Source organism: Helianthus annuus, chromosome 15 (genome assembly GCF_002127325.2).
Source record: "Helianthus annuus cultivar XRQ/B chromosome 15, HanXRQr2.0-SUNRISE, whole genome shotgun sequence".
In the NCBI taxonomy this organism is placed as follows: domain Eukaryota; kingdom Viridiplantae; phylum Streptophyta; class Magnoliopsida; order Asterales; family Asteraceae; genus Helianthus; species Helianthus annuus.
The window spans coordinates 121817166-121833662 of record NC_035447.2 but is presented as its reverse complement, the minus strand read 5'-3'; the positions used below and the strand labels follow the sequence as shown (position 1 = coordinate 121833662).

Below are 16497 nucleotides of genomic sequence, written 5' to 3'. Positions count from 1 at the left end.
GTTCCTCAATCTTTGTGCCATTTCAACGCGGTGAACCAACCCCGATTCCCCTCCCCGATTTGGGTCCCCGCGGTGATGGCGACGGTGTTCCCGATTAGGGAATGGGGTCACCGATCCCCCTCCCCGCTAGTGCCCCGTACACCCTTATAATCCAACAGTAAAACATAAATCATTATATATAAGTGCAAAACATTGAGTCTTTCTAAACATTCAAAAAAATGAAAAATATTCATATCCTAGCAGTACCTTATCCAGCACAAGGCCATGTGATGCCTCTTATGGAGGCAACACGGTGTTTCACCAGCAACGGTCTCAAGGTCACGTTTGTGAACACAGAGTTCATTCAAAAAAGGCTTATGAGTGCCTGTTTAGAGATAGATTGTCCGAGTGATTTGATGCAGTTAGCTTCGATCCCTGATGGGATGGAACCTTGTGGTGACAGAAATGATCACGGGAAGTTGGCAAAAACAATGTTCCAACTTATGCCCACCAAACTAGAAGAGCTGATAAATGATATTAACAAAAACGATGATGAGAAAATTACATGCATCATTGCTGATTGTTATATGGGATGGGTACTAAGAGTTGCACGGAAGATGAGTATTAGACTAGCACTCTTTTGTCCCAGCTCGGCTGCAGTTTTGGCTGTGTCCATGAGCCTTCAGAAGCTGATGGATGATGAAGTTATAAACCGCAGATCAGGTGAGATAGCTTTTTAAGTTTTTTATCAACTTACATAACAAAATATTTAGGGAAAATTACAAAAATGTCAGTTGACCAACCATGTTTTCGAATTTGTCATGCTTCTGCGTCTGTGGACGTACCTCTGAGCATGGGATGAGTCAGCGTATCATGTTGAAGAGTCCATGTATCACGCTCCTTCGGAAGAGTCCACCAACGCGCTTCGGAAGAGTCAGCCGACGCTTCGGAAGAGTCCACCGACGCTTCGGAAGAGTCCACCGACGCTTCGGATGGACATGGACTATTCAACATGATACGCCGACTCATCCCATGCTCAGAGGTCCGTCCACGGACGCAGGAACGCGACAAATTTGAAAACACTGTGGTCAACTAACATTTTCGTAAATTTCCCAAATATTTATCCGTAAGCAATCAAAGTTTTTTCCAGGAGAAATTCTGAAGGATCAAATGATTCAGCTGTCAACCTCTATGCCACTCATGGACCCTGCGAATTTTGTATGGGCATGTATGGGCGACCCGGTCACGAACCAAATTTTCTTTGATTACCTGTTTCTTGAGGGTAAGGATGCAGCAGAAGCAGCAGACCACATAATCTGCAATTCATCCATGGAGCTGGAGCCTGGGGCATTCACTCTATTTCCAAAGATGTTGCCAATAGGTCCACTTTTGGAAAGAAGACTCTACTTGCTTAACATGGCTCGATCAACAGCCGGTCCGCTCGGTCATTTATGTTGCATTTGGGAGCATCACAATTTTTGACCAGCTGCAATTTGAAGAGCTGGCGTTAGGCCTCGAGGATACCAAAATGCCATTCTTGTGGGTTGTTCGACCTGGCCCAAGTGGTAATATGGACTATGTCTATCCGAGCAGCTACATGGACAGAGTAGGCAGTCGTGGGAAAATAGTCAGCTGGGCACCTCAGCAGGAGGTCCTAAACCATCCGTCAGTGGCTTGCTTCATGAGTCATTGTGGTTGGAACTCTACAATGGAGGGCGTTAGCAATGGCGTACCTTTTGTGTGCTGGCCATACTTTGCTGATCAATTTTTTAACGAAACATACATATGTGGTATCTGGAAAACTGGTGTGGGTTTGAACAAAGATGAAACAGGTATTGTTACACGAGGAGAAATCAAGAGTAAAGTGGAGCAACTGGTCAACAACAACATACACAAAGCAAATGCCTTGAATTTGAAAGAAAAATTAACGGACTGCTTGCGAGAAGGAAACTCCTCAAACAAAAACCTCAACAAGTTCATTGATTGGCTAAAGGAAGGATGAACATGTTTGAATCAATAAAACCGGCAAATGATCATGCACAAATGTTAAGATTCCATTGTACGTTTGCAAAATTGCATGTATGCTTTTAGTTTGTGTTTACTTTGTTTGGTGAGTGGGGACTCCATGTACGTTTGCAAAAGCATTTTGACTTTTAAAATAAAAATATGTGTTCCGTATTCTACAAATACTTATAGTCATCACTAATAAGTCCATATGGTAAAACTTACAGATAAGTATAATTATAATTATACTACGCGTATGTTTGACAAAAATAGCTGGTGGCTAATGGCTACTGGCTGAAATCTGGTAGCTATAGCTAGTAGCTGTAGACTTTTAGATATATTTGGTGTTTGGTAGAATAGCTGGAACTTTTAATAAATTGTATAAAATGACCAAAATAATCATAACTAAAAATTTAAAAAATTTATGCATTAAAAAGTTTATTATCTTTAGAGGTTAAAATAGTCATTTTTTCCATAAAAGCTTGTAGCTCTTTCTAGACACTACTAGTAGGAGCGTTCAACCAAAAGCGTCAATCTCCTAACCTAAAAACTTTAAGCTCCTTCAACCAAACAAAGTTTTTTATTAAGTAGAAGCTTTTTCTTAAAAGCTTAAAGCCAGAAGCTCCTAAAAGCTCCATGCCAAACATACCCAACACGTAAGGATGATAATCCAAACAAAATTTGTGTGAGTTTTGTAAGCTATTGATAACACAATTATACTAAACATAAGTGTAATAGCAGAAGTAAATTGTGCTAAGATATTATGAACTTTGCCTCCGATGGATTGCCCATCCAGGAACTCACGGTGTCCAGGCAAAGGCTTCGTTCTCCTCCTCAACTGATTTAGGACTTACATCTCCACCCCCTTAGGTAGCTCAGCGTCCTCGCTGGCACATCGGCCCGACCCCTTAGGGAGCTCAGCGTCCTCGCTAGCACATCAGCCCGACCCCTGGATCTGATACCATTTGTATCAGCCGAAGTGAACCTTGCCAAGATATCGTCCGCTTTGCCCCCAATGGGTTGCCCATCCAAGAACTCATGGTTTTTTTTACGGGACGAGTTGCTCGCATAGACAAAACGTGTCTTGTTAGAGAAGGTTTCCACCACCTTATAAGGAAGGCTTCGTTCTATTCCTCAACCGGTGTGGAACTTCCATCTTAATTGAAACATCCCGGCCCATTTAGGTCTGATGTGTCACACAATGCAATAAGAGTAAATTACAAATTTTGTCCTTTATGTTTACACCAAATTGCAGGAATTGCCCTTTAGCGCAAAAGTTGACAAATTTTGTCCTTAATGTTCCAAAATCTTGCACGTTATATCCTTTAGGCCAAACCTAGTTAGATTTTTTGGTTAAATCTGGTCATGTGCCTTGCACATGAGGGCATTATTGTCATTTCATTATTGTCAATATTGAAAAACCAGAAATCTCTCTCTCTGACTCTCTCTCTCTCTCTCCCTCTCTCTTCTCTCTCTCTCCCTCTAACACAATCTCCTCTCATTTCTCTCTCTCTTCACCCACTACCACCACCGCCACGCTAGATCCGCTACCTAACACCGCATCTGAAACTACAAATTTTATCGCTAATAAGCGGTTAAGAAACGGTAGATCCGCCATTAATGAACTAACCGATTGTGAAACTACCAATTGCAGGTTCGGATTTTATCGTAGATAAGAATTTAACAATATCGTATAAACGATTAAATGTGTTTTGACCTAAAATAGTACAGTCGGATTCAAATCGTGAAGATCTGTAGGTTATTTATGAATCAAACATAACAAAACTTCATCACGATTCGTGCGAGTGAGCAAGGAAGAAGATAGGGACTAATCGTCGACTTTATTCAACAGTTTTTTTGATCTTCTGCTTGCATCCATCACAGGCGCACTGTGTGTTGAGTTTGATTACACATGTCTGCAACAAAATTAAATAGGAAAACCGGTGAATAAATGAAATAATCGTCGGAAAACAGAGGTTGAGTGATGGAGGATGAAGATGAGTACCTGAAGCTTCATGTAGTCTTGCTTGCTCATGTTGATTAAGTGTTGATGTGAGGTTTGTTACGCAGAGGATGTGAAGAAGAAGAAGAAGAAAACAGAAATTTGAGAATGTGAAAAGTGGTGGTGGAAGGTGGTGGTAGTGGGTGAAGAGAGAGAAAGGAAATGAGATTATGTTCGAGAGAGAAAGAAGAGAGAGTCAGAGAGATTTTAGGTTTTTCAATAATTATATTTTTATTTTCTATTTTGTACACAATAAGTCCCTTGAATATCAAGTTATTTACTCAATAGTTCCTAGGGAGGTAAAATGACAATAATGCCCTCATGTGCAAGACACATGACGAGATTTGACAAAAAAATCTAACTAGGTTTTGCCTAAAGGATATAATGTGCAAGATTGTGAAACATTAAGGAAAAAACTTGTCAACTTTTGTGCTAAAGGACATCGTCTGCAATTTGGTGTAAACATAACGGACAAAACTTGTAACTTACTCATACAATAATCAGAGATAATATTAATAATTTAATAAAAACATTTAACATCAATTTCAAATTTGAATCTTATAATGGTCTTAAAAACACATGTTTATTAAGCTCTTCATCTTCAAAACTTTATAAATTCACTCTCTTCACACCTTTCCCCAATTCCCATGAGTACATGCTTTAACAACAAGAGGAAACAACAAAAGGAATACGACTGAGCCAAAAATTGCTCAGTAAGGGAGAAAACTATAGCAATAAGAATATAACGGTAAGAATGATGTCATACGATGAACGATAATATTACGTTACAATTACTGTTACATAAAGATCAACCGACGATGGGCTATACGATAACAATGTCAGTTTAACGATACGATCAATATTATGCTATGATCAATCAATAGTGAGTCAATAAGGTAACAATGGCAATTTAATGGTACGATCAATACTATGTAGTGATCAATCATTGGCGAGTCAATCCGATAACATCTACGTGGAAAATACCCATGTGAGCCAATGACAACAAACGATAAAACAATATGTACATTATGTAGAAGGGATGTGGGCACAAACACCTATCCCAATACCAATACAATAACAATAATGTCCTAGGATCGTTCCATACGCCTCTTAATAATCAATAACCAATAACTGCTACTGTTAGCACATAATAAAAATAGAGACGCTGTGAACTAATCGCAACGTCATGGATGATGCACGTCATCGGTGCCAATGATGACGCCCTATGTCCCCGTAGGTTGATGTGCTCGTGTATTGAGGTCAATAAAATGGTACACTTAAGTCAAGGTAAATAGGACAATAATGCTCTTCTATGACGATAATCAATGATCATTAAGAACATGCATAATGAGTTTAAGGAATTAATATATTGCATGTGAATCAATGGCAATAATTCAATTCAATACTTGTTACTATAATTAATCTTAAGCAATCATAACGATTCGATGAAAAGACACTACGAAGATGACTGATATAAAACGCTATGAGTAAGAGACCATAGAATCCGTAACTTATTCGATGATCACAATAATTAAGAACATGAATTGAAAACTTTATCCAAACGATCTTGAAACCCTTGCATTGACAAAGCACAGTTTCGCTGGTATAATAAGAAGTAAGCAAAGTTTCTTGGTGTTGCGTTGGTGATCCTTGCAGAAACTGAACAGATCGGCTATGAGTCGCAAATAGGCATAGGCTCGAATATGGAAATCAATGTTAACTTGATATGGAAATCAATGTTAACTTGCTGGATGGAACTTGGTGATTGTTTAGAGAACAAAGAGGTGAACAAGAGATGCTTGGGAGTTCGATCGAATGATTATGTTGATCTCTTAAGGATTCATTGATTTTAGCTTCTATAAAAGATGGCATTCATGATCAGTCATTGAAACCACCAATTTTTGAAATGCTTATGTTCACGTCAGTTAGGGGGCCGGTAGGGCCGCTCCAGTAGTGATGGTTTTCCATCGCTCACAATACCCAATCATTGTCTGCGGTCATTAAGCTTGATTCCATCACTAGTGATGGATTTTACTAGGGGTGCCCTCACTAGCTCAAAATTACCTAATCTTCGTCATCAAAGTCTTCATCATCGGTAACTTTCATAAATCTTCATGCGTTGTGGCTACAACGCGTTATCAAGTTCACGCGTGATGAAGTTGGGTGGTGGCGGTGTTCCAAGAGGTTCCACACGTGGTCACCGTCCCACCACGTAGCGCCCCGACCGACCTTACCAACGGATGAGGTCATGGACTTTTAAAGTTCAATATTATTTCATATAATTAAATGAATCATCATCTAACATAGATAACATATAAATAAATTATACTTTAAATATTTCGGAATGACATTAGAAACCTACTATTTAAAGTGGACTTTGCAAATTCGACATTAACCAGTTTAAATTCACTAATGAGACAGCTAAATCTTTCAAACTGTTGGGTTAGAGACTCTCCTTTGACATGACAAAAGGTTTCATACTGTTGATTCAAAACCTCCATGTTGTTTTCTATAACCTCTTCTGTTCCACCAAACTTCTCTTTCAGTGCATCCACAACTCTTTGGCACTGTTGAAATGCAACAGTCCAGCATAAATGTCATTTGGGAGAGCCGAAGCCACAATTCTAAAAGCCTTTGTATCTAGTTCAATTTTTTGAAAATCCTGATCTGAGTAATTTCCAAGGCTTTTAGGCACTTGGGCCTTGGGATCTTCTGTGCTAGGCACCATTGCAACGTGTGGTCCAAAGATGACTGACTTCCAGCAGCCGGTGTTTTGCTGAGCTAACACATGGCCCATCCTACGTTGCCAGATGTTGTACTCGGATCTGACAAGCATATGTGGCTTGAATAGTGTTCCGGTGTTGTGAGGGTCCTGTGAGTGTGATGTCATCTTGGTTGTTTTACAAAAGTTTTTGAATAATCAACTTTATACGTGATTACCCTTTACTCTGTTTTTCAACTGATACGAACAACTTTAGTATCAATGGATTTGAGCTGAACTTTTATGTCAAATTGATTGTTAGATCGAATTTGACTGTCCTATGCTCTTATACCAATTGTTAGGATCTGGGTTTGTATTGATTGTGTTTGTTTAACAAATGATTAACGAAAGAAGTTAAATCAGTGATGAATTGCAACAGAAATGAAAGTAAACTTTATAACACAATCAAAGAGAGACAGTTTTCAACAAATATGATTTCATTAGCCAAAAGATTATATGAAATACAAATATTCAACTATGCATGCATGTGTTTCTAAACTCCCCCTCAGCCTAAGCTCACAGTTAGATGGTACAAGATGAATGGTGAAAGAGAGCTAACAGAACAGTACAGGTACTGTTCTATTTATAGTACAATCCTAACCACTGAGCATCTAATGCTGACGTCACCTAGACAGTGACATCTAACAGACTAACAACCTCTAAACACTGATCTAGACAAACACTGTTACATTGAATACACTGATATATAAACACTGATACTCCTTTCCACTGTTGTTGCCTAAGCACTAATGTTGCAGATCAGTGCTTTCTTCAATGGTTGATCAGGCCTTTGAATCAACAGTGCTTTAGTCTTTATCAGGTCTTTGACAATCAGCAGTTGTTAGGTCTTCTCAGTCTTTATACCCAGCAGTACTTAGATGAACAGATGTTGAGAAGATCAGTCCTTAGAATAATCAGCTGATAGAAGCACTGCCATTGGGGGAACTTAGAACATGCATTGCTTATTTTGGATCAACTGTTGAGAACCAGTTTTGGCTTTCAGTATCATCTGTTCTTCTAGGTTTGATTACATGGGCCAACAGACCCGTTTGAGTCAATAACTGGTTGTAAGCACTTGAATACAATTTGATCTGTTTTGTGGACTATAATATTTAATTTCTCTAACCATATTTTATTTTGATATAGGCATCAAAGTTATTTTTACCAAAGGATATTTAAGTTTAAGGACTAATGCTGGAGTATATATAGGAAGGGATTATTTTTCGGTTTTATTTTAGCCTAATATTGTTTTCTTTTTACTTGATTAAGTTTCCTTATTTGAGGGCTTAATTTTAGGCTAGTCTTTTGGTTTTATACATGTATATATGATCGTATCCTTTGGTGAATGAAATAAGATTGGAGATACCAAAATTCTATATGGTATCAGAGCGTGGTTTCCAATCCGCTCGACCAAAAACTCACGAACCCTAATTCTGCCGCCGTCTGCTCACTACCATGGCCGGCGACGACCAGAACAAAACCAACCCAAGTAACCCTGCTGCCGACTACACTTCTCCATACTATCTCAACCCGTCAGACTACCCGAGGCAGATGCACGTGAACGAAGCCTTGAACGACAACAACTATCTTGATTGGATACAAGAGATGGAGAATTTTCTGTTCGCCAAAAACAAAATAGGTTTCGTTGATGGAAACTTGAAGAAACCAGAAGAAAAAGACACTAATCATATGTCATGGTTACGCTGCGACGCCATGGTTAAAGGATGGCTAACCACAGCCATGGAGAAAGAAATCAGGGTTAGCGTGAAGTATGCTAATTCTGCAAGAGAAATATGGACTGATTTACAAGAACGTTTCGGGAAAGAGAGTGCCCCTAGGGCGTATGAACTGAAGCAATTGTTGGTGACAACAAAACAAGAAGGGTCTTCTGTATCAGCATACTACACAAGACTAAGAACCTTATGGGATGAAATAGGTTCAGTTTTTTCTGTGCCAAAATGTTCCTGTACAGGTTGCACGTGTGGTATTAGCAAAAGGATGGCTGAATCAAAAGATAAAGAGAGGTTGTACGAGTTTCTGCTTGGACTCGACAGTGAATTCTCAACCATCAGAACCCAAATCCTCGCCATGAAACCCGTTCCTGTCTTAAGCGAAGCATACCATCTCGTTGCAGAAGATGAGCAACAAAGAGCGGTATCCACGGGAAAAAGGACAAACATCGATTCCGCTGCGTTTCAAGCTTCCATGAAGCGTGATGGTTCTGTTGCCACGCAAAACAGAAGCGGGCCAAAGATCAACAGGAAGCCCAACAACGACAAGTTGGAACATTGTGATTTTTGCGGAAAAAACGGGCACAATCGTGACGGATGTTTCAAACGCATTGGATATCCGGAATGGTGGCCTGGGAAGACGAAACTGGATAAAGGACGCGCAAAGGCCGCTTGTGTTGAAGCTAGTGACAACAAGGATGAATCGAGCCCGATTCCGGGGTTAAATGGCGAACAATATAAGCAGTTTATCAACATGTTCACTGTGAAGGATTCTTCTAATGTCGAAATAACCCAACCGATGGCGAATATGGCAGGTAGATTGGACGATGGTAGCAAATGGATTGTAGACTCGGGTTGTACCGAGCATATAACCCCCATTCTTGATTCGTTTCATGGCAACATCAAAACAACACGTGAACTACCCGTGACAATTCCTAACGGTGACTCTATACCCGTTAAAGGGAAAGGGTGGTGCACCTTGTCAAACGGGATTAAAATCAGTGATGTCTTATACATTCCTAAATTTACTTGCAATTTATTATCGGTCAGTCGTTTAACCCGAGACCTTCATTGCACAGTAACATTTTTTCCGGATTTTTTTATCATGCAGGACTTGAGTTCGAGGAAATTGATTGGAACGGGTAAATGTCAACAAGGTCTATACCGGATGAGGATGGTGGGACGAGAAAAGATGGCTATGGCGGTTGGAAATGACGTGTGGCATCGACATTTGGGGCATGCTTCACATAGTAAACTTTCGTTTCTTGATTTTGCTTCTTTTAAGAACAATGGTGATGTTTGTGATTCATGTGCGAAAGCAAAATTTACTAGATTGCCTTTTATTTCAAGTTCTATTAAGACAGAGGAATGTTTTGAACTTTTGCATTGTGATATATGGGGAAAATATCGCACACCCACTTTAACGGGGGCAAACTATTTTTTAACTATAGTCGACGATTTTAGTCGGTCTGTTTGGGTCTACCTTTTAAAACGAAAGTCGGATGCAAGTGATTTCTTAATCGCCTTTCATAAAATGATCAAAACACAGTTTGCCAAAAGTGTGAAAAGGATACGGTGTGATAATGGAGGGGAATTCACCTCAAACCGAATGGCAAATTTTTACAGTGAGGAAGGTATCTTACTTGAAACCACATGTCCCCATACCCCGCAACAAAACGGTGTTGTCGAACGGAAACACCGACACTTGCTTGAAACCGCAAGAGCCTTAAAATTTGAAGCAAGATTACCATCCACTTTTTGGGGCGAGTGTATTCTAACCGCAGCCTACATAATAAATAGGCTCCCATCCAAAACAATAAATAATGCGACCCCTTATGAGCTCGTTTACAACCGAAAACCGAACTATGACCACATGAGAATATTTGGCTGTCTCGCCTACTACCGAAGTGTCGAGACGAGGGGCGACAAGTTTGTAGAAAGAGGGAGACCGGGAATATTCCTAGGTTACCCACATGGGACAAAGGGGTACAAGGTGTTTGACATTAAAAATAAAAAGTTGATGATATCAAGGGATGTGAAATTCGTTGAAACTGTGTTTCCACACGACAAAATGGAGGCACAACTAAGTGAAGAACCTGAAATTTTTCAACTACCACCTTGGCTTCACTATACCCACCATGATCCAATTGCAAGAAATCATGAAGAAACTATTGATGGTTCTAAAAATGATGGTTTGCATGTGCATGAACAAAATAATGCTACTGACCATGACTCAAATGAGCATGAATATGGGCCATTCAATGAAGGTAGCCTACATGATCATGACAATGAGATTGGGCCAGAACAAGACAGCGGCCCAAACGAAACCAGCCCACTTCAAGAAGAAACCGAAACAGTGCATGATCACTCACATGCACAACAACCGATCAGAGAAAGAAGGCAAAGATCTCGACCAGCCCATCTTAACGACTACATCGTCAACCTTCCGCCATCCATAGACCAAGGTTTACCCGTCTCCGATCAAGAATCCTCCACGGTACACTCAATTGCTAATTTTATTTCCTATAAAAATTTTACCAATTCTCACAAAGCATTATTAGCGGCCATCGGATCCAACGATGAGCCCAAAACGTTTAATCAAGCTGTACAGGACCCTAATTGGAGAGATGCCATGAAGAAGGAGATTCATGCCCTCGAACAAAACGGCACATGGAGCCTTGAAGAATTGCCGAATGGTAAACATGCCATAGGGTCAAAATGGATATACAAAATAAAGTATAAGCCGAACGGAGAAATCGAGAGATACAAGGCAAGGTTGGTAGCAAAGGGGTTCAAACAAATGGAAGGGATTGATTTTCATGACACGTTTGCTCCCGTTGCTAAACTCGTCACTGTTAGAACTCTACTTGCTGTGGCGGTCAAAAGAAATTGGATAATCAACCAACTTGACGTCAACAACGCTTTCCTACATGGTGAACTAGACGAAGAAGTTTATATGAAAATCCCACAAGGTTTTGAAAAAGGAAAAGAAAATAAAGTGTGTCGACTCAGAAAGTCTCTTTACGGTTTAAAACAAGCGTCGAGAAATTGGTATCAAAAGTTCACCACCTCCTTGCAACAAATCAGTTTCAAGCAATCTCTCGCCGATCATTCCTTACTTATATTCAAAACCGAAAAATCCTTCGTTGCCGCTCTCATTTATGTTGATGATGTTATCCTTGTGGGAAACGATGCTAACAAGATTAAAGAAACGAAGACTTTTCTTAACGAGAAGTTCAGTATCAAAGACCTTGGGCCATTGAAATATTTCTTGGGTATAGAAGTCACACGCACCCGAGAAGGAATAGTTTTGAATCAACGAAAATATATTCTCGATATTCTTGAGGATAGCGGCATGATGGGTTGCCGTCCAAGTGCCTTTCCCATGGAACAAAACACGAAACTTGCAAAGGATGATGAAGAGGTTCGGACCGATGCAAGCAAATATAGAAGACTCGTGGGGAGGCTGTTATACTTGCAAGCAACCAGACCAGACATAACTTACTCAGTTAATGTCTTAAGTCAATTCGTAGGTGACCCACGAGTAAACCACATGGAAGCAGCCATGAGAGTCCTAAGGTATTTGAAGGCTACTCCAGGCCAAGGTATTCTACTTCCAAAGGAAGGAGGAACAAATTTGGTGGGATATACAGATTCCGATTGGCTTGGATGTCCTGACACGAGAAGGTCGAGGACCGGATACCTATTACTTCTAGGAGGAGCGCCAGTGTCATGGAAGTCAAAGAAGCAGTCGGTTGTATCTCGGTCCTCGGCGGAAGCAGAGTATCGTGCAATGGCTAGTACAGTAAGTGAAGTCCTTTGGTTTCGATGGTTGCTGAAGGAATTAGATGTGACTCAAAATGGTCCAACACAATTGTTATGTGACAACCTAGCTGTCAAACACATTGCAAATAACCCCGTATTTCATGAAAGAACCAAGCACGTGGAGATGGACTGTTATTTTGTAAGAGAACGAGTCGAGTCACAAGAAATAAAGCCGGTTCATGTTCACACCAAATCTCAAATCGCGGACCTTTTTACAAAGCCCTTGGGAGCCCGACAACTACAACTGTTACTCGACAAGCTGGGCATTCGTAATCCTCATGCTCCAACTTGAGAGGGAGTATAGGAAGGGATTATTTTTCAGTTTTATTTTAGCCTAATATTGTTTTCTTTTTACTTGATTAAGTTTCCTTATTTGAGGGCTTAATCTTAGGCAAGTCTTTTGGTTTTATACCTGTATATATGATCGTATCCTTTGGTGAATGAAATAAGATTGGAGATACCAAAATTCTATAGTATATTACATTGAGATTTTCTGTTCATATTCTTTTCTATTGTTTTGGTCATATTATATTATCTATCATAGTTAATTTAAAAATTAAATTAATAAAAGAGTGTGGTTTTATCTACAATCTGGTCCATTTTCTTGGATTAGTATTTGACTTGTTTCATTAATTTTATTTTAGGTGATTTGCTTGTAGTTTCATTTGCAAGGATTTGATGTTGCCCTAGAATTCTAGCTTCGCACAAGAATCCAACAGGTAGTTTTGTCCATGTGAGTATATAAGCCATATCCCATTTTAGTTAATCAACTTAAAGTATTGAAACAATATCAATATGAGTATTGGACAAAACCCTTGTACTCTATGTATTTCAGGTGCCAAACGATGTTTTGAGTAATGATCAAGATGTGAAAGGGTTAAATGAGTCACAAATGCACCATAGTTAGGCTAAACTTATAAACTATAGTTTTTATGTTAGGTGCTCAAATGAGTTGTCAAGTTATAATCAAGTTCATTTAAAGCCAACCTAACATGACGGCTTGTTAAATGAGTTAAAAATGACCAACAGACAACAAGGTACGGTGATGGACCATCCTTGGAGGATGATCCGTCACGTAGGCGCCACGTCACATTCCTCCCTAAGATGGTCCATCCTCCAAAACTAGAGGGCATGGTAGGATGGTCCTAGTCATAGTCCTCCACTACTTTTTATGTTTTTTTTTTTACTTTTTTTAGTATTCTATTTTTTTTAACATTTAACAAATATACTAACAAAATATTTTCATTAATATTAAACCCACATTACATAAATATAAAAAAAAAAAAACATAAACTTAAAAAAAAAACAAAGACTTGATAAAAATAAACATAGAGTTAAATAATTTGATGTTTTTTCATGATGTCGTGTTGTAATATTTTCAACATCGAACGTTTTGGCTCGGGTTCGTCCTCGACATTCATCATCATTATTTCCCATTCCTTGAGCCGAATTTTTTCATCGGAAATTCGGATTTTCTCATTCGCCAATCGGACCTTCTCGCGTAACTTTTCTTCCGATGCACGACTTTTTTCTTCGACGCCCCGCTCCTTCGCCTTCGTCTTTTGGGCCGTGACGTCGTTGTACATGTGTTCCATAAACTCAACCATGTTCAGGTCCACCTTTTTCTTTTCTTTTCCCTTGGCCCGCTCCTTCTTTGTTTTGTCTCGGCTCGGTGGACGCTCTGGTTCACGTACGTTATACTCGTCTTCGTCATAGTCGGCGTCATTACTTAAGTTTATGTGACACCTCGCGTCCGAACCACCGGCGCTAAAACTACCCGTTTCCGATGTTTTTTGGCGTTTCGCCATCACCACCTCGTTGGGAATAGGCGCCCATTTTGGTTCGTCTTTTACAACCATCCACGCGCGAACGTGAGGAAAATTGGTACCATTCTTGTCCTTATACTTTTCCAACGCCATTTTGAACACATCCTCGTCGTTCCACCCGCTACGACGGTCACTTGTATATAATTTATTATATTCCTCGCAAAACCTATTGATGGACGTGTTCATTTTCCGCCACTTTGAGGAAACCGAGTCGAGATCTCGATACGGGCCTTGGTCCATCAAGGCGAGAAACTTGGCCAATACCATGGACCAAAACCCCTCACCCGATTGGTTATTACCTATAAAAAACAAACAAAATATATAAAGTGTTAACATAATAATAAACAAAAAAAACTTTAACAAAAAAAATTAAAACTTTAACAATCTACCTACTGTTAACAAAAAAAAATAAACTTTAAAACTAATAAACATAAAAACCCACTGTTAACAAAAAAAAAATAAACTTTAAAACTAATAAACCTAAAAACCCACTGTTAACAAAAAAGAAATAAACTTTTAAAAATTTAAACTTTAAAAAATGTAAACTTTAAAAAATGTAAACTTTAAAAAGATGTAAACTTTAAAAAAATTACGAACCTTTTAACGGGTTGTCAGAAGTGCCAATGAAAGTCTTGGCTAGGGCTTCTTCTTCGATTGGTGTCCACTTAGTCGCCTTCGGTTTCGACGGTTGATCACCCACCACTTGCTTGCCTTTGTTTCGTTTTCCTTTCCCTTTAGGCGGTTGGGTTTCGGGAACAATCTCCACATCGTCTTCGGGTTCGGATTGGGTCGGGATCGGTTGAGGTTGAACGAGTGGTGTGGGGATCGGTTGAGGTTGAACGGGTGGGAAGTTCCAAGCACCCCGCATCATCATTTGTTGAAGGGCTTGATTTTGGGAGATTTGAGCGAATTGGTTTGGCGAGTGTTGGAATGAAGCAAACGCGTTCGATGAATATTCCGAGAATTGGTTCGGTTCTAGCGCCGGATAATATCCAGGAACCGAAAAAAACATTAGGTTGGGTCGGATTGTTGGGAGTATTCGGGTTGTTCGGAATGTTCGGGTTGTCCGGGTTGTTGAACGGATCCATGAAAAAGTGTAAAAAGGTTTATAGTGGAAGAAAGTTTATAAAATAGTGGAAGAAGGTGTATAAAAATTATGTGAGAAAGAGATGAAATTTTGGGGTTAATTTGGTGATTGAAAGTGAAAAATGGAAGGTAAATATATATATTTAAAAAATGTGACCGTTTGGATTTATTCAAAATGGAAATTCTTTTTTTTTTCTTTTAACGGTCGAAAATTGAATGTGGCCCCACTTTTTTGGACCGTCTCCAACGGCAAGGAATGGACGGAGAGGCCGCGACGTGCTGGGGGCGGCACGGTGTTGGGTGCGGCGCCAGGGTGCGACGGTGTGGGGACGTCCCCAATACCGTGTAGCCTTAGATTTCGATTAGTACAGTACATGTAAAAAAAGTAGTACATGATTAAGGATATGTATTTGTATGTCTATATGTTAAATGTTTGTTTATAATAGAATATATTGGTTTTCGGTCCTTCATTTTTCTTTACCAATGTTTAAGTATTTTGTTTTTGTTAAATATTTCATTTGAGTTAATATTATTGTGTAATTCATGTCGTAGAAAAATGTGAACTTACTAATCTTAGTAGTTCTTTTTTCAAAAAATGATAATATAGAAAGGAAATTAATTAATACAAGATAGTTTGGTTCAATTATTCTTTATTTGAGATAACACTTATATCATGTTGTTATATGTATTCTTTATCTGATATATCATTATCATTCAAATAAAAAAAAATTCAGATTTGACGTTTAAATGAATAGAAACAGTATGATGATACTTTTAGTCCCGTCGCAACGCGCGGGTAACCCACTAGTTATAATTTATAAGACTTTGATGGCTTTATGTGATGGTAAAGAAACACATTATATATTATGTATTTTTTAATTAAATTTCTTTTTATAAACTATAAGTGTAGTGTATCAAATGCTAAGAAGACGTTGATGGCTTACATGTTTATTAATGTTTCTCTCTTTTTAGATGTAACTTTTCATATTTGTCATTTCAAACTCCATCATCAGTTTTCATTTTAACATGATGGGGTTGTTAGTTGTATGTTGATTTGTATCAAATAAAATATATTATTCATATTTCGTAGTTTTTATATTTTATTGAAAATAATACTTACTAATATGAAATAAAATGCCATTATTTATGCTTTAATATAATCCTTTTTTTAACTTTAAACCCAAATAATTTGTTATATTGATATATAATTTCGTTGTTTCACCCATCAGAACAATATTGTCCGATGTAATAAAAATTTGTTTGTAACCAATTTAAAACATGTGT

General features: G+C 38.8%; 2 protein-coding genes across 2 annotated transcripts; one reads left to right on the top strand and one right to left on the bottom strand.

Annotated features, from left to right (window-relative positions):
* Positions 1 to 89: 89 nt before the first annotated feature.
* LOC110912377 (UDP-glycosyltransferase 83A1) lies at positions 90 to 2166 on the top strand. The gene is given in 3 exon segments (XM_022157078.2): positions 90 to 702; positions 1130 to 1364; positions 1366 to 2166. Coding segments are annotated over 3 exon segments (1335 nt in total). The 5' UTR covers positions 90 to 218; the 3' UTR covers positions 1982 to 2166.
* An 11469-nt stretch (positions 2167 to 13635) lies between these two features.
* On the bottom strand, positions 13636 to 15139 carry LOC110914140. The gene is made up of 2 exons (XM_022158953.1): positions 14725 to 15139; positions 13636 to 14426 (listed from the first exon to the last, which is right to left on the bottom strand). Exons 1-2 carry the CDS (start codon positions 15137 to 15139, stop codon positions 13636 to 13638), a joined length of 1206 nt encoding a protein of 401 aa, XP_022014645.1.
* Positions 15140 to 16497: the final 1358 nt, after the last annotated feature.

Excerpts from the sequence above, each read along its gene's own strand:
- LOC110914140 (XM_022158953.1), bottom strand. The coding sequence starts at position 15,139 with ATGTTTTTTTCGGTTCCTGGATATTATCCGGCGCTAGAACCGAACCAA. Across the intron at positions 14,427-14,724 it reads TTCTGACAACCCGTTAAAAG|GTAATAACCAATCGGGTGAG; the intron begins GTTCGTAATTTT and ends TGTTTTTTATAG.